This window comes from Limulus polyphemus, unplaced genomic scaffold (assembly GCF_000517525.1).
Source record: "Limulus polyphemus unplaced genomic scaffold, Limulus_polyphemus-2.1.2 Scaffold545, whole genome shotgun sequence".
Taxonomy (NCBI): domain Eukaryota; kingdom Metazoa; phylum Arthropoda; class Merostomata; order Xiphosura; family Limulidae; genus Limulus; species Limulus polyphemus.
This window is the reverse complement of record NW_013666155.1, coordinates 165803-184502: the sequence shown is the minus strand read 5'-3', so window position 1 is coordinate 184502 and position 18700 is coordinate 165803. Positions and strand designations below refer to the sequence as shown.

Genomic DNA, 18700 nt, shown 5'->3' with positions numbered 1-18700 from the left:
TTTTAAATAAATTAGAGTAGAAGAGAAGACAGAGAGCTAATGTCACAGTTCTCATACTAAGGAAAATTGAGGATTTTTTTAAATAAATTAGAGTAGAAGAGAAGACAGAGAGCAAATGTCACAGTTCTCATACTAAGGAAAATTGAGGATTTTTTTAAATGAATTAGAGTAGAAGAGAAGACAGAGAGCAAATGTCACAGTTCTCATACTAAGGAAAATTGAGGATTTTTTTAAATAAATCAGAGTAGAAGAGAAGACAGAGAGCAAATGTCACAGTTCTCATACTAAGGAAGATTGAGGATTTTTTTAAATAAATCAGAGTAGAAAAGAAGACAGAGAGCAAATGTCACAGTTCTCATACTAAGGAAGATTGAGGATTTTTTTAAATATTCCTTCATAAAATTAAGAACTTGAAATATTAAAATTTGATTTATTAACTATGTTTTGATGCCAAGTTTATTTGTATACATTGATAATAAAGTAGTTTAATTAAATTTTGAATGTAACCTGTTTTAAAGGTCATGACATGCACATTCTGACTATCTGTAAGTAGAGGGTTAAAGGCAATAAATAGTATCTCGTGAGGTTAATGTAGATACACCTTTTGTTGTCCTACAAACACATAAATAAAAATATTTTATTATGTGAATTAAAATACTCAAAGATATGTTAATAATTTTGGTTCAATGAGTTATGATGTTTATTCATGTACTCTTTATTATTTTACTTGAATAATGATCATATCACAATACTGGTACAATAATGCAAAAATAAAAATTCTGAGTATATACATAGAATACTTTTTTTGTAAATTTAAACAATGATTAAAATAAAGAGAAACTCTTTGTTTTAATTTACTCTTAAGGCCTTTGTAAATTTTTTTTCCCCACCATTTGGATGAGTTTGTACTGAGTTTGCAAAAGAATATTCCTAGACCCTCAAGGATTTTTTTCCAGGACCCATACTCAAAGTTTCCCAACTTTTGAATCTTCAGACACAGAATGAAATTTGTTAGCCAATGGAGACTAACAATCTTGGATCTCACAAGGTATGAGATTCACAATCACCAAAGATAAATATAAACAAACCTGATAATCAAACTAATTTTTTTTATTAAGCCAAATACTTCATGGGTTGTTTTTTATTTAATCTGAAAATTCAGTATTTTTCCAGGAACATGACTTCAAAAACAGCCGTTTCTTTCAGGATTTCCATGACATTCCAGGATTTATCTGACCTGTGCTAACCCTTCTCCCCAATGGAATCTAATGATTAATTTTCATAAGAGTCAAACCCCCAAAAAATAAAGCAATAACTTATAAACCACACAGTCTTTTCAAACAATCAAATGAGGGAATATATTGTTTATGAAGTTTTGGTAATATGGCAAGACTTACATTTCACTACTATTCTCAAAACATTGTTACAATTTATATTGCAAAGAAATACACAATACAAATGGAAAGAAATTTAATGACTATTTTTAATAAAACATTTATTCCAGCACTTTTTTCTTCTTTATCTTCTATAACAAAATAACTACAAGTCTTCTTTCATTTACTTCTTTAACACTAACATAACCAGTACCAGGATCAAGGAATTTTTATTATATTTTCCATAAATAATTTGTTACTTATCATAAATAAAAACCAAATAGTTTTGTAGAATGCATCACCCCTTATGTAAAACTGCCACAATGGTTAAAATACATCAGCATGAAGACATACAGCTGGGAAAGACTGATGTGTGCTTTATCAATGACATGACAACTATTGTAATCACTTCTTTAAATATATATATATATATATATATATATATTCACCCAATCAGAGTCTTGCATTAACTTCATAACTTCTTCAGAAAACTTGAAGCATTTTATTGCTTGTCTAAATTAACACTAGCATTTTATGGTTGAAAATTGTACTTGTTTTATGAATATATCAATATTGCTTATAGGAACGTAATACTTTGAAACCAACATTATACAGGGATGAACAGTAAACAACATGTACAATGCACAAGTTACTTTCAGCTCAAATACACCAAATATCCTTGCATGAAAGAGAAGGCTGCTACAGCAGTAGCAACTGCCTAGTGCTTCTTTGTTTGTTTCAGAAATTTAGCCCAAAGCTAATCAAAGAGCTAGCTGTTCATAACTTTCCTTAATTTTGACTGATACACTAGAGTGATAGCAACTAGTCAACAGTAACCACTGCAACTCTTGTCTGACAAAATACTGGGATTTGAATCTCATTCTCACAGCACGTCCATGGCCCAAGTGTTCAGAGTGCAATTTGTAGCAGGCCACAAACCATTAACCCTGAGACTCACAGTCTTACCACACTAACCCATTATAATGCTTCTTCTTACAAGACTTTTAAGTGCCATCTTAGTAAAACACAATATTGTATTATGAGAACAACATATGTGCCATGAAATTATTTACTAAATAATATTTTGATTAAAAGCTAACTATATTTAGGGTGCAATTCCCCTGTATGTAAAACACAATAATATATTATGAGAATAACATATGTGCCACAAAACTATTTAGTAAACAACCTAAGTTGCAGTTCCCCTGTAATTATAAAATCTTGCTTATTCTGTAAAAAAATAATGATAATAATAATATTTTTCAAACGTTTTGCCTGTTACGATTTTCTACTACTAAAACACTTATTTTTCACCACCACAAGATAATGAAATGATATACTTTAGCATTTAAAAAAAATAAAGATTACAAAAGTATACAATATAAAAAAATATAATAGGTTTCTATCAATCTTCAAACATACACAGTTCTTTTGAATAACATTCTATATCATCAACCTATTACTGTTTAAAGCTGATAATTCTCAGATCAGGATAAGGAAGTTGAACAAACAAGTTTTACAGTGTTACAATAAGTCATTCAAATTCAATATATTTGCAAGAATTTTAAATTAATAATTTTGTATTTGAAAGTCTATACCAATACTTAATAGACTGTACACAAGCACTGAAAGTTTCTTAGAGATGAAAATAATGTTTGGCTTACTCTGCTGCAAAGTAGGACTCTTTAGTCAATACAAGTATTGTATCCATATCTTCTTGATCTGGATCTCCACTCCTAAAAAATGCAAATGTACAAGTTACAAATAATAGTGACATAACTGTATTTCCATTTGCTATGCTTGAATAAAGATGTGAACATTAAAGTAATTTCTTAAAATCTACTGAATGAGATAGACATGGGACTAAAATATTATCACATTCCCACCATAGTTTGTTTGCTTTCAAAGTATGTTTACTGTGTAGACATTTATGTAACTGAATACTCAATATGGATGCCCCCATTCTTTATTTATGAATGCATTTGTGTGTGTGTGTGTGTTTTAGATTATTCAGGTACTTTGCATAACAAATGTTTCTATTTCACAGAGAAAAAAAGGCTTTACTTACAACTGGTAAAACCAGAAAGCTATATGTATCTACTACATGTACTGTTTTATCTGTTGCCAGTTGTAAAGGAGTTTAATTTCTCTTCTATATTAACAATTACATATGTATCTTAATTAATTGGAAATATATGTAAGATTCTATATTTACAAATGAATGAAGAATGGTACACGAAACCACAAAAACTATAGCCTACTGTCTGAAAATACATCTATCACATTTATTACATTTGAAATTTTCATAATATTGGTGGACTTAACCTTTATTTCTAATATGCAAACACTTACGTAGGATCAGCATCAACCAAAGCCCACCCTCCTAAAATCACTTCAGTTTCTGGAATGAGAATTTTTTTACAATCTTCAATGAGCTGTTTGACACGTTCATGTTGTTCCTGTTCTGTCTGTTCCAACTCTGCATCTTCAACTTCTCGCTCAGAACTAAGAGAAAGGATGTCATCGCTAACAGGGTTTCCTGTCATTAAGTCAATAGTGGCCTGACGATATGCATCTTTAAACCTGTTTACATAGTACCTACAAAAGGAATAAAGTAATCAAATATCTCAACCTTAAATCTTGCATGGATATTTCACACAAATTACAACTGATCTTTAACTGTCACAATTTCAGCATTACAATATTACCCCCTCCTTATCTAACAGGAAATTATAAACTAAAAATTTCTTCATAATTGTGATGTAAAAAAATAGTAGATATAGTTGAGTGAGGTTATAAATCAACTGACCTTGATTTATGCACAAAGTCTTAAGAAAAATAACTTTACAAATCTGATTTTGAAAACTAAAATAAAATGGTAATGGGTATCTTAATCATTTTTAAATTTTCTACCTTGCTTTCACATCTTTCATCAGTTGAACATTTTTCAAAATCAAAATATCATACAAATATATTTTAAAATGTCTAAGAACTACTGAAACTTAGACATATAATTTAACATCAAGAGACTGACCTGCTAGCTGAGTTATAGCCATCTTTCATCATTCCTGCAATTCTTCTTTCTCCTGTTCTTGTAAAATCACCCTAGTATGATGAAAAAATTAACAATGTTGGTGTTTGTTATTAAGCACAAAGTTTTACACAAAAGGCTATCTGTGCTCTGCCCACCACGGGTATTGAAACCTGTTTTCTAGCAGTATAAGTCCACAGGTGGGTGAAAGAAGGTAATAGTGCCATCATCACCTGGTATTCCTAGATGGTCACCCTTCCAAAAAAGTTAACAAATACTTTTTGGCTCTCTTATATATTTCAGTGAAGAGCACTTTATAACACATTTATTTATAAAATAGCTTTTTAAAAGAAAAATGATTGCACAATATATATTGCCTCTTAAGGGGTTATAATTAGTGAATTTAACAACTGTTTCATTAAATATATATATACGTTAATAACATAACATTTAACTAGAATATTTAATTAGCTATACGTAGTGGAAAGCAGTGACACTTAATACAATAAATGTTTTTAAAGCCAGTATTAACCTTTGGTAGGAAAGTACTGATGTTACAACTTACTAACTAGAAAACATGGAGGATTGAGATTATTTTCATCTAATAACAACTGTATTTATGTGCAGACACATCATCAATAAATATAAAGAAATGCCAATAGATTATACCACTAAATAACGTAAAGCCACAGATTTATTTGTAAGATAGATTTTACAGCATAAATAAATAAACTGTAATTATCTTTAACATGTTAATTAATTAGCTTTCCCTCTCTAATGTGAACAGAAACTAGATTACATGGCTGATTGGTGTTCCTGTATTGATAATTAAACCTTTCTTATTAATTGTAGTAATCAATAGTCTGATTTGTTATTGTTGAAAGATTTTGATTTAATGTATGATATATATGTAATTGAGTTAGTTAGGAAACATAAATGTTTTTAGTAGTCAAAATACATATCTGTATTGAAAGGTAATATTTCAGATTCTGCAGTTGTTTAAAGTCTACTTTGCACATTCTATAATAAGAGCATAAAACAATTAATTAGAAGTATCTATAGGTTTTGAGTCTATTTTACTTCATCACATAGTAACCTAAGTTTAGGTATTTGAACAATGTTATGAAATTTCATTATTCAATAATATACAGCAGACCAACTGTTTAATAAAAATATACACATACATAGATCTATATGGGTTAAATATTTCCTTTTCTTTTTACCAGAGGTGAAATTGAAAAGAGAATGTGTGATGTAGAGGCCTAAGGCATTCTTTTATTGGCCATATCCTCTACTATGAACTATATCACAGATTCTCTTTTCAATTCCACCTCTGGGGAAAAATAAAAGATATTTCAACATATATATACAGTTAATTAGAAGTTTGTTGAATAAAATATTTTCCTTAAATGTTTTGGTTTCTAAAGTACAGAGTGCCTTTCTTGTAAATAAATTCCAAGAGTCAATTTTTTGTCATGTGTTTTATTTCTACTGATTTAGAAGAAATCATTAATGTACCTCATGCTGTTCATTTGTTTACTATAGGCTACGATGAGTATTTTCATTACGAAAAGGTTTAACTTTTTAATACAACAAAAGTTAGCAACTGATGTGTTCGGAGGAAAAGTTAGTGATCTATAAAACAGCAAATAAGTTAAGGTTTCAAACTAGCTTTTAATGAAACTAAAGTGGTATAATTAGAAGTTCTATATTGAGGTTTAAAATTTATGTTTAACTAAGCTTTAGACTTAAGGATAACCTCAGAATTCATTGGAGATTGCTACAGTCTACTGTACTGCATGATGAAGAAGTGCATAAATGTCATTAGCAAGAGGAAAACAACATATTTAGCTTATGATGCAGTGATCCAAGTATTTAAAACACAAAGTATGGATTTTTCTACTTTCAAAAAATAGATGTAAGCTATTGCTTACTATTTCAGAGGTGCAAAATACATACAGAAAGAATTTGGCAATTATTATATAACATCACATATGTTCTGTCTCTTTGGATTTACTTTGTAATATCCTGATTGATCATGACTACCTGATTTAACGGTGTTCTTTGCTTCACAACAATACCACACTTTTAGACGAACCTTAACTATAATTTTTTATTATGAAAAACAGCAATAACAAAACAATTCTAAATTATGTGATTCTCCGATGCCTAAGTTTATATGTTTTTATGGTGCTCTTTGTTATTAATGTTTTCTACTACAGCCTAAAGAAGAGACAAACACTGCTTTATGAGTGAATAACTGACCTTTAAAGCTGCAGTACCTGCATATTGTCGACTGATTATATCCCCATTGTTGGCCCACATCACCTGAAAAGCTCGACGACAACTGGTAGGTAGTTTTCCTTCCGGTCTCAACAGTCCAAGTCTTAGAAACTAGACCAATGTATCAAACCTTAAAATCTATTTCACAACATAAATAATAAGTTCCAGTTTTACTATAAATGAAATAACAACAAATTAACTACAGTACTGCAATAATGCCATTCACTTGCTAATTACGTAACACTTAACCTCTCAATAATACAATATTAGTGATTTTGTTAAAGGTTCCAAAGTTTAGATACATCAAGCTGGTGATAATGTAAAGAATCTTCAGGAACATCCTATAAAGTTATGAACTACTTCTTTAGTTTACTGTTGAGACTGAACATACACACATAGTTTTATTTTGAGAAAGATTAAATATTTTGCATTGTTACTTCAACATGAATAGTCGATTATCAAACACAGTCCATAACTACTGGTTAAGTCAAATTAACTATATTTAGAAAAAATTTCATATGAAACATGAATATTTCAGAGGAAATACTATAAGAGACATTAGGACATTCCAACAAGTTGAACTAAAATTCAGATCTACCTGTGTATCCATCACTGCCTTGGCTATTGCAGTCTGTACAATGTTTGTTCGATCGAGGCAGTCAATACAATTTATTCGGAATGTTCCTGTCTGATTACAAATGAGACCATGATTGTCAACCCTAAAAACAAAAGAAATAAATTACTTCAAAAAGCAGTGCCAGAATTGTACACTCTTGTATTTATATTTTAGAAAAAAAAAAAAATATAGCTAGTCTTACAGTTACTTTTTTTTGGAAAGAGTGTTTACAAGTTCTTAGAATCTTATACCTTCATGACCAGTAAAATACATTACTTTTTAATAAAAAGAGAAAGAAAATAGTTCAAAAGGAAAAACATACTGTAAAACAACAAATGATGTAACCATACACTTAAAAATTGTTTTTATAAAAAAATACTTAAAACTTTTGAGTTTATGTTGGGAAAAACATCTCTTGATTTTCTAAAACTTGTATTTTCTCACAATGAATTTTAACATGAAACATAGACAGAAGGATTTTTGTTTTCAAGTTTAGTGAAAATTTACAAAAATATTACCTAACCACAAAGTAACCATCAGTTCTCATATTAAAACTTTCAATATGTTTTATATATATTCACAAAATTTGGCAAGCTTTCAGTATACATTATAAGTCTTTTGTATAAAAAAAAATCAGATTTTTTAATCAAGTATTTTTTACTAAAGATTTCTCCATGAACATATGGAGTTGGAGTGTTGATTATTTCGAGTACAAAATGATTTTCATGCCATGATTAAAAATACTTTTCTTTATCTGGAAATTTTCAAGTTTCATTTATGTAACATCTAAAACATCCTAAATAAATATCAAATGTTTTTTTTTCAGTAAAACTTTATATTTTATCTGTTATCTACCCTAACTCTATACAGACTCAGTTGAGTTGACCAATCTTGGAACACCCATAAAAAGTCAGAAATAAATTTAAATTACCCTTTTTTTTTAAAGAATGACTGCAGATTGTAACAGAAAACTATAATTATTTATCCAAAATAGCTTAAAGCACATAAGAGTCTACATCTGTTTATATTTAATTTTGTTTTACTGCCCTCAGCTCCACATCTAATTAATAATCCCACCAGACAAGTTGTAAACCATTTACAGAATGCATAGCTCATGTTTCTTTATTGAATAATGTCTCACATGAGCTGCTTGCAAGCATATCCTGTGAATAATTTTTTTTTCATTATCTTACCTAATAAATTTATAATTTTTACATTTTAGTTACTTTTATAACAATACATAAAGAATACACATGAAATACAAAAAATATATAGTATTTACTTTGACCTCGTTTTTTTTGCTCTCGGGTTTCAATGAAATGTAACCCTACATTTTTTTATAATGATGGCAGTACACTATATTATGTTTATTTACTTAAGTAATCCACATAAGGACACAGAATAACAACACCCACAAAGCACACAATGTTCTATAACTATCATAATTTAACTGGCTTTCTAACTAAGATAAGAGAAGATTAAATTAATTCTCTTTGCAGCTTAATCTGCACACCACGAGATAAACTTTCAAACTTAAGACAAAACTGATATACTTTGTACCAAAAACAAGGTAGCACTATACATCATTCGATGGATTTAAACTTTGCCTTTCTATTTCTTATAAATGATATAGTATATACTGTAAAAGAGAATTATTGAAAATTTGTGAAAGACAGGAAGTGACAGGTGGGTGTAGTAAATGGGTCTGTTTTTTCTAGTTTATGGCTCCATAAACAAATAAGATTGAAGGCTGTAAAAATTACACTTTGCCTTAGTAATACCTATATTATAATGACCAATTTACATTAAATTATGCACTTCAGAGAGGGCTGGTAAATAACTAAGAGAAGGGGGAGAAGATCTAGAGAATAAGTGTCACAATTCTAATACTAGGTGAGATTGAGTTTTTTTAAAATATTTCCTTATAAAATTAGGAATTTAATCCACATAAAATATTAAAAGTTTATTTATTAACTATGTTTTGATGGCAAGTTTATTCATATCCATTGATAATTTAATAGTAAATTAATTAAATTTTGAATTTAACACTGCAAAAGGTTCTGACATGCACACTTTGACCTATCTGTAGTGAGTGAGTTAACTCTATGGGCCCCAGCATCATTTGGAAATTCCTTTCTATATATGGTACTGCATTACATTCAAAAATGATGTAAAACACTTTACTATCAATATATATATATATATATATATCAATGAAATTAACATTATAATGCATGTTATAATTTGTGTTTTTATGTTATATAAATTATAATTTCTTTGCTTCAAAGAAAACTTTTTAAAAACTACTTAATATGCAGTTTTTGTGTCACATGATCCACTCACTATGAAAAAAATCTCTACTTTAGCAGCAGTTCATGCTTAGCTACATAAACTGGCACTGTACATGAGTATCTAGATGCTAAGTACAATGTGTTTGACCTATTTGACATGTGAGATGCAAAGTCTGTAGCTCCTTTCTTTGGAAAACTGATAAAAATGTTTCAACCCTTGACAGGTGCCATACCCACCTTCTATAGTTTGCCTTGAGATCTACAATGTACATGTAGTTCATTGACATGAGTGTATATAGTCATTAGAAAAAGCTCAGCTTACACTATACTATATTTCAAAGGTTTATTTGAAATTGGCCCACAGGTTTCCTCATAGTGTACATTTAACTCTCATTAGTTTGTTGTCTGCTTGATTGACGATAGCACTTACAGTGGTTTCTTACCTAAATATGCTATAGTTAGAGAGACAGTTAAATTGTATTTAGGTCTTACTTTTATATTTTAGTTATGTATTATTTGTGTTTTAAATATCATATTTGAAAAGGTTAACAATTTTTATAAGTTTAACTTGTTGTCACCTGGATTGTGAAAGTGTTACTGAAACAAGTCTCTGTACAGGAGTAGCCATATAACAATAATAAAAAAACCATGGGCACCAGGTGACGTATCGACATGAATAATAAAAGACAAAGAATTGGAAAGGAAAATGAAAAATAAACTATAAGTGAAAAGATAAAGATGTAAAATTATGCATATTCAAAAAAACAAGTTTCAAGAGACTTGTACATATTTCCATTTCTTAATTTTAAATATTTCATTGCACTGTACTTTGATGATAACAGGTAGAGTTAGTGATATAGTAGAGAAAATGGAAAATAAAATATAAACATTTACCTTAAAAAACTTTCAGTATTTATTTAGGAGGTTCTAGAGATTATGCATATAAAATGTGAAAACTGTAAGGTAATAAATACTTCATATAAAAATCACCTTGCCAGCAAAATATTCAAAGTCTGAGTGTAAATAACTAGATTAAATAGCAAATTTTTTTATTAGAAATAGTAAAAAAAATAAAATATTTAATTTTTCTTAAGCTACAGACTTTTTAGGAAAGTTCTTGTCAACTTTTAAACAATTTCATCCACTGGTTTTATTTTTGGAACAATATATGAGAAGAGCAAAATTACCTACTAATAAAATTAGAAGCCAGTAGTCGTTGAGATAACTCAAATAAGAATACTTGTTTCAAAAAAAAAAAGAAATAGTTTTGACTGTAACAATAACATTTCTGCTGAAAACAATTAATATGACTGAAGAGATCAAATGAATAAAAGTCAGCAACCACTGAAATCATTTCTAAATTACACTCTAACATACCTTTTGACTGATAAGAAGAAAAATATAAGATTGAAAACCATTACAGTGTGATATATATAAATACAATAAATGTATGTAAATGGTAAGATTACTATACCAGTAATATCTCATGTCCTTGATAATATCTTCAATACTGGCAATCAGAACTGACACATTTTCAAATTTCATTCCTCGACTGAAAAAAAAGTTATGAACTTTAAAATACCAAAATACATTAAAAAGAATTGTTTTCTCATAACTTAGAATATATTTCTCTATATTGATAAAGGTGAATTTCAGAGACTGTCTTATGTATGCACTTAATCACAATTTAAGTTTTTAGTTTTTTCTACATTTGGTATGATATTAATGTTTTATTTGTGTAATGATGAATAACTTTTGCATACAAGATATGACTACTCCCCAGAATCTAAAGCAGTTAACCTTTTTTCCATCATGCTCAAAGTAATTGATAAATATACACTGTCCTGCCAAAAAGTATATGAATGCCAACTTGAATATGTGTCTTGGCTTACTCTTCTCACAATCTGCAATAGAATTTGGCAAGTATATTTCATACACATACAGGTACAATTATCAAAGTGTGTATGATGCTAAAATATTGTGAAATACACAAATTTGAGAAAGATGGGAATTTTTAAAGTGATAGAAAGCTGGAAAATCATTATGAAAAGTGAATACAATGCTTGGTTACACACAAGACAATTCAACTTTATTTTGAAATTAATAGTATAACATAAGAAAAACAAATTTACGAATGTGACAAATACTCATTTATTGGGATTATGAAAAAGCCCCTTAGCAATAAATTATTCACAATGACTTTACTGGAGCCTCATAAAGGAAGTGCTTACTATGTGTGAGGTCTATGCAGCATGCTCTTTATGAATGTTAGTATTTATTAAAGGATGGGATATGAATACGTGTATACCACCTCCCAAAATATTTGGCACAGACTAGTTTGATGTAAAGCCCATGAAATTTAATGATTGGTTACAATTGTTTTTGGAGTATAAGAGCCATTTCAAAAAGATTTGAAGTAATGACAAAGAAGTGAACAATTTGATCAAAACAGTGATCTGTGAAATATGAAGAGCTGTGGTAGTAGTATTACGGCAAAGATTATATTCTGGACGTTAGGCACAAGACCGATATCTGTGCAGTGACTGCACGTCTAAGTCTTAAATGAACAAGTATCTCAGGCGATGGCAAATATCTTTGGTTAACAGATCACTTAAGCAAGATAATGTTTCTTTCCATGAAGCATGTATGACTCAGAACTGATTTCAAATTGAAATGATCAAACTCTCAAATTATCCCACCAAAAAGTACCAGATCTTAAGCCTTTAGAATAATTGTTGGGACTACCTGAAAAGATTAATTCAAAATTTAAATCACACCCTTCTAATCTTCATCATTGATCAAGCTTTTGAAACAATCATGCAAACAAGCACAGAGGGTTATTAATGATTTATTTAACAGTTTGCATTCCCAGTTGCCTTGTGCCTGGTTATCACTGGGCCTGTGACTACACAGAATTAAACAAATCTGTCCTTCTTTCTGCAATTCAGTTAAAGTGTGGTGATTTGAAAGTGCAAATGGTGGCTCAAATTGACCTTTTCTGGAAGAGTTATTTTACAGAACTTTCTTGGGTGAAGCTCTCCTATTATAATTATAAAACCTTCCAAAGTACAAAATTTTAGCATTTTGAAGAAAGGGATAACTGTAATGTTGTAATGTATTGCCAAAGCAAGGAGATGAATGATTCCAACACGGTAAAAGAAGTACTCTATGACCAGCTACACATACAGACGTATATAAATAAAGTTGGTTTTATCAAAAAGAAGTAACTCGTGAACACAACGGTACACTGCAGTTGAACCCAACATGTAATTGTAAATGAGATTATTCACAAAGATTTAGACACAAAAACTGTTCTTACAAACTTCTTCCAAATCATGTAGCCAAACAGAAGACTAACTGCAAAAAATGCATAAGCAGTCTTTGGCATGTGCCAAATAGAAATATGTCATTAAATTGGACAATGCATGTATCTACTTAAGTATCTGTAAAATTCTGGGCAATTTATGATTATTCTGTTCATGAAACTGTAGTATGAGAACAATACATTTTATACTTCCTTAGTTCATGTGTAAAAAAGTTTTACTTTTTATCTATCTCAGTTTGGACACAGTGAGGAACATTAAAGTTACTCAACTTTACCTTTTACTGGAGCTCAAGGTGTGTTCATAACAAAAGTAAACATACCAATTACTTCACAGGGTCCTAAGATGCAAGACCAAATATGAATTCATGCTATACCATTTGTAAAGATATCCCATAGATGCCTATGGCTTTGGATTGCACAAACAGATCCTTGGAAGTCATCATTTATGCACTGTTGATGAGCTTTATAAATCATAAAAAGAAAATTATTGTGTGTGTGTGTGTGGTGTGGGCAACACTGACTTCCATGTATTGTATAAAACCTCTTGCTTTGGAAATTGTGCTGTAGAACAATTCATAGCAAAAGCTTTCCCAAAGAACCTCAGTGGGGGGAAAAAGAGGCTGTAAGGCCTAAGAACTCATCTTTGTTTCATTACTAAAAATCATGAACATCCTTCAGTATTACCAGACACATCACAATGTAGTTGAGAACATGCCCCAAGAAAGGCAGTAGTTATTCAAACTAAGAGCTGCATTACAGAATATAAGAACAGCAATCACTGACATGAATACATACGTTTGAGTACAAAAAATTAAATTATTGTACAATACTTTTTATATATATAGTTAAATGGTTTTATAAAGTCTAAAAACGTTAATACAAAATCACTGATTTTTAACTAAGTGAAGTTCAGAATGAATAACATTTATCTTGATGTACAGTTTTTTTTTTGCTTATATACATTTACAATGAAAAACAAAAAAATTTCCACGTTAAAAATAAGAAAAACTGAAAAGAATTTAAATTAGACGAGAAAATCTAATATATTACAAAAAAAAGTGATTAACCTGACATTTGCTACTTTTCCATTCTATTATGTCTCACATTCAATACAGGTTTCACGCCATGCTTTTAGATTCAGTAATGATGATATAAGTCACAGCTGAGTCTACCCAGCTCTTACCAGTATTCATGGAAATCAAATGAAATATATGTTATGTCAGGAGAGTCATACAAAAGAATGTGGTTTAAGTAAGCATCACCAACAACTTTTTCTTTTCCAGTTTGCTCTGCTAGGTTTATGACCACTGCATTATTATATATTGAGAGTTCTTGGTTAAAGTGCTTTGCAAAAGCTTCTTGGGTCTCTTCTTCGCCTAAGTAATGAAAGAAAAAAAGAAAATGAATAGCCCGCAGGAAAAGTGCAATATAATAATAACTTGTAACACAAAATGATGACATTAGTTTTAAATATTTCTGTTAAAGCCACCCAGTTAACTTTTCTCAAACCATTTAAATAAAAAAATAAATATTGTCTCCAACTATATCATTTAATTTTTATGTCACTTTATACACTATACACGATAATAAATATGAAGCTAACATTTTTCAAAAACAAAAATGATGGTTAGCATTTAGATATTACCATTTAATTGTGAAATAAAAAGTCGTGATTATGTCCCATCTACTATAACGTTAATGTCTTAAAAAGCATCCATAGACATTTTCACCAACAAGTTATTAACTTTTCCCACCTAACAAATAACCACTTAACTGGGGTGTTATGGTTGAATTTATTATTCATAAACTTAAAAAAAAAACTCATTATACTGAAAATATTAAATGCAATCATTATTCATTTGAAAAAAATCACAAGTTTATACCAACTATTTTTTCAAATGGTAAAATTATAAGAAAATTAATATTTTTCCATAAACCTTGTGAAATTTGCACTTTCTCAAATGCTTTTTAAAGTACATGTATTCATGATCAGCATTTTGTGAAATTTTCTAACATTACATAATATTATCAAGTAACTTTTTTTTTAACTATATGCTTTTCTTATTTTACCCACTCTTCATAAATCACCATGAATCATACCAGACTGTTGACAGTAGCTACATAGAATTTTAAAAATGTGTTTTAATGACACAGATAAACAACAAGACAGAAGCAAAGCAGCAGAAACAGAAGATTATTTTATAGTTAAACATGATGTTTTTAAAAAAGATATTCACAACTATCAGGGTGTATGAGAAGACTTACCTCTATCCAGCTGAGGTGGAGGCCTATACTTGTACCCAAGTTGTCTCCAGAATACAGGAATTGATCCACGCACTTGCACAAATGAGACTATGTGAGATCCATAATGAATAATTTGCTCTGTTTCCACGTAATTAGCACAGTGTCCCAGTTCATCCACTCCCCGTCTTTTGTAGCGAGTCCCTGCTCGAAATCTGCTTCGTCGGGAAATGAGTATTAAGTTATATGTTTTCTGTAGTTTATCCTCATCATCAGGACTTTGCAACTCAGTGAAACCACTTGAATTATTATTTACAGGAGTAATGTCTTCTTCTTCAGACATATTGATCACACAATGCTGGATGTATACAAAACCTTGAATCATAGGTAATATCCAATGCCCTGCTGCAGGATTCTACATTCAAAGTTAAAAAGAAGAAAATTATATATATACACAATCTTAACAAACATAAGCACTTTCAATCATTTATGCAAAATGTTTAATGTTTCTGGGATGCATTTCAATAAAACTGTCATAGTTGTTTCACATAATTTCCACCAAATTTCTTATCAAAATGATGTACTACATCCAGACTTAATAATGAAGGAAGCAAGCTTTCAATCAATTTTAAATTGTAATTAAGTTTGAAAAGCATGAAAAGCTTGCTTCAATACATCAATGTATTGAATGTCTATTTCAAATTATTTTATAATTATGCAAATTGTTTGATAATTAAAAAAAGAAAAACTATAAAATTACATTATACATTTTGTCACTGTAAAAATCATGCTTTGGGAATATAGTATTTCACATCAATTAAAACCAAAATTACCCACCAGAGATTTCTCGAATACTAAGCCAACTATGTATTGGTCTTTCTGATTGACAGTCAGATTTTGTCTAAAACCCAGAGTAAGAAATTAATATTGTTTTGGTTCTCTCTGACTAGTAAACAAAGTAATAAATCACTGGCTATTCTTAGTCCTAGTATGTAGGGCTGTGTTCAAAGGTTCATTTGCTAGCCATGAATTTGAAAACAGTTCTAAACATTTTAAGGTTCATCAGACAACATTCTAGCAGTGGCAGATTTTTGTTTATCTTGTTAACAAAAATCGTTTGGCAATGTATGAATAGTAGTTACACATTAAATGCTACTTAGATGGAAAATTTAATGTTTTGATTTGTTTAAAGCCCATTACTTAAACAAAAATTGTTATATTAAAAAAAAAGTTATACATAGCAGCTCCTTCTGTGCATTTGATCAGTACAGGGGGGTATGTTTAATGGTTGCATTGCTAGTATACAATGTACTGAATGCCTAGTGTAGAAGACACAAGTATTATGGTAGAATAAGAATGAAACATAAAATATATACGGACACTAATAACGTAGACCTGTTTTGAAATTTTTACATGTTCCACAGTAATTCCTGTATTTGGTTATTTTTATAAAGCCATTATAGCAAGGAATCAGATTAAACAAATCACAATAACCTAGAACAGGGGTTTAATCTTTATATGAAGTGCAAAATTATTTTTCAAAATACTTTACCAACTTTTCTAGTGTAAGAAATAAAAATAATCTAAGCACATAGCTGCTATCAAGTACCTCAGATTCTGTCAGTTCTTGCAACATGTGCTTATTCCAAAAAAAACGGTCATCAACTTGACACCACATGGGGGAGTTTTCTGTTTCTAAAGCATCCTTCAGTGTTTGCTGACGTTGCAAAGAGTTGGTCAGGTCTGCCGTTAAAGAGTAGTAAAATGAATCTGTTTCTGTGAACAGCTTCAGAAGTTCCTAGGATTATGAACAAAGAATGTATATAATAAGCTTGTCCTAGTACAACTTATGTCAGATGTAAGCCAGCATCTTCAATAAATCTAAACTTTTAAGAATGATGATACTGTCCAATAAACACAGTCTTAGTAGGCTTAAAAACTTACGTGCTGATTTCTCCAAGACCATTCCTTTAGCTAATGGTATATGTAAACTTAGGCTATTCAAGGAAAATGTTGGTTCAAAAAGTCAGTTTTTACATAATTTCATTTTACAACATAATTGTTGTGTATAAAAAACATAGAACAAAGACTACTTTTCTTTGATGAACTCTGGCCAGAAAATGCAACATCTCTACTGTTGTTTACCAAACATTCTGTGTAATCTGTTCAAAGATATACATAGATCAAACTTTAAAGGCGCTACATCTTCAAATAAAACAGCATTTTGCTGAGATCAGATGATAAGTCAGGTAAAAGTATAATCACAAATCTCATGCTGCAAAAATATAGGTAAAGAGACTCTATCACCACCTACTTGTCTGGGAAAATATTAGGTGGTGGTAATTATTTTCTAGCCAAAAAATACAAAAAGGCCTTTTTTTTTCATAAACAAAAACCATAAAACAATAGAAACACTAGATGGTCTCTCTGAATTTTCTTTATTAAATTCCATCACTAATATTTGTGGATATGAATGAATTTATGTATAAATTGTAATTAAAGGTGGTTTCACTTCTGGTTGAATATGTATAAGAAAACTTAAATCCTTTCTCTTTTATCAAACTTCTCTTTGTTTACAAAAATCGTGTAAATAAAGACTAGTTTGAAAAAAGGAATGCATTCAGATTTATATATATATATATATATGTATGTATTAATTGTATACCTTTCCTCTAAATACTTCTAATTACTTTATAAATTAATTTTTCGTTATTTAATTAATACACTTTTGTATTAAGAATAACATTTTCTTTCCAAAAATAATCATTTCTTTTTTAATTGAATGTACATGGTTCCATGCAATACCATATATGATCTAGTGAAACTCTTTAATTAAATAACTATATTATCAATAAACTTGGCTTCAAAACATAGTTTATAATTCAAATTCTAATATTATTTAAGTTTTAATTTCTTAATTTAAAAAGGAAATATGTGAATAAGTTCTCAATCTTCACTTATATATGTGTTATGTCATACCACTAATCTATACTATCTACAGGTATTGGCAAGACAGAACCTTTCACCTTCTATATTTTCCGAAATATTAATAAATGTGTTACACTCATCACAGTAACTTCTCCCAATTCTACATGCTTTTGAAACTATTTATTTACTCATGCTAACTTGTAAGTTGTGAACCACGTGGTTATGACATTCTCATGTTAATTTATTTCTGTAAAATGCTCCATTTCCGAAGCAGCTTTTATTGGGTGAAGACCAAAGTTGGTGCTCATGTAAGTAAAGCAATTTTCTAAACTTTTTTTAAATTCAGTTAAAAAGCCAGATAAATTATAGTACTTTGGGGGCATTATCTTTATTGTTTGAATTTGTATTTATATACTAAAATGCATACTTGAAAACTACATGAATTGTTTCTTGGACAACCAACTTAAAAAAAAAAGGGTTAATGAAGACTGTCTTCAGAAAACAAAAGGCTTCAATCCTGAAGTGCTAAATTTCTTATTTTTGTGTGTATCTTTTTTATTTATTGATATATATACAATGAGTGGTCACAAGTAAATAGACACCTAATTTTTC

At 29.6% G+C, this 18700-nt stretch overlaps 1 protein-coding gene across 1 annotated transcript in view; it reads right to left on the bottom strand.

The window, feature by feature from the left end:
• The window catches only part of LOC106459003 (phosphatidylinositide phosphatase SAC2-like), a 61605-nt gene that overhangs the window by 20643 nt on the left and 22262 nt on the right, over positions 1–18700 (bottom strand). Inside the window, exons 6-14 of the mRNA XM_022385379.1 lie at positions 16770–16958; positions 15185–15575; positions 14103–14295; positions 11069–11146; positions 7286–7406; positions 6670–6798; positions 4408–4478; positions 3726–3971; positions 3038–3109 (exon numbers count right to left, since the gene is read on the bottom strand). Coding sequence (XP_022241087.1) covers positions 3038–3109; positions 3726–3971; positions 4408–4478; positions 6670–6798; positions 7286–7406; positions 11069–11146; positions 14103–14295; positions 15185–15575; positions 16770–16958 — 1490 coding nt within the window. The remainder of the gene's footprint in view (positions 1–3037; positions 3110–3725; positions 3972–4407; positions 4479–6669; positions 6799–7285; positions 7407–11068; positions 11147–14102; positions 14296–15184; positions 15576–16769; positions 16959–18700) is intronic.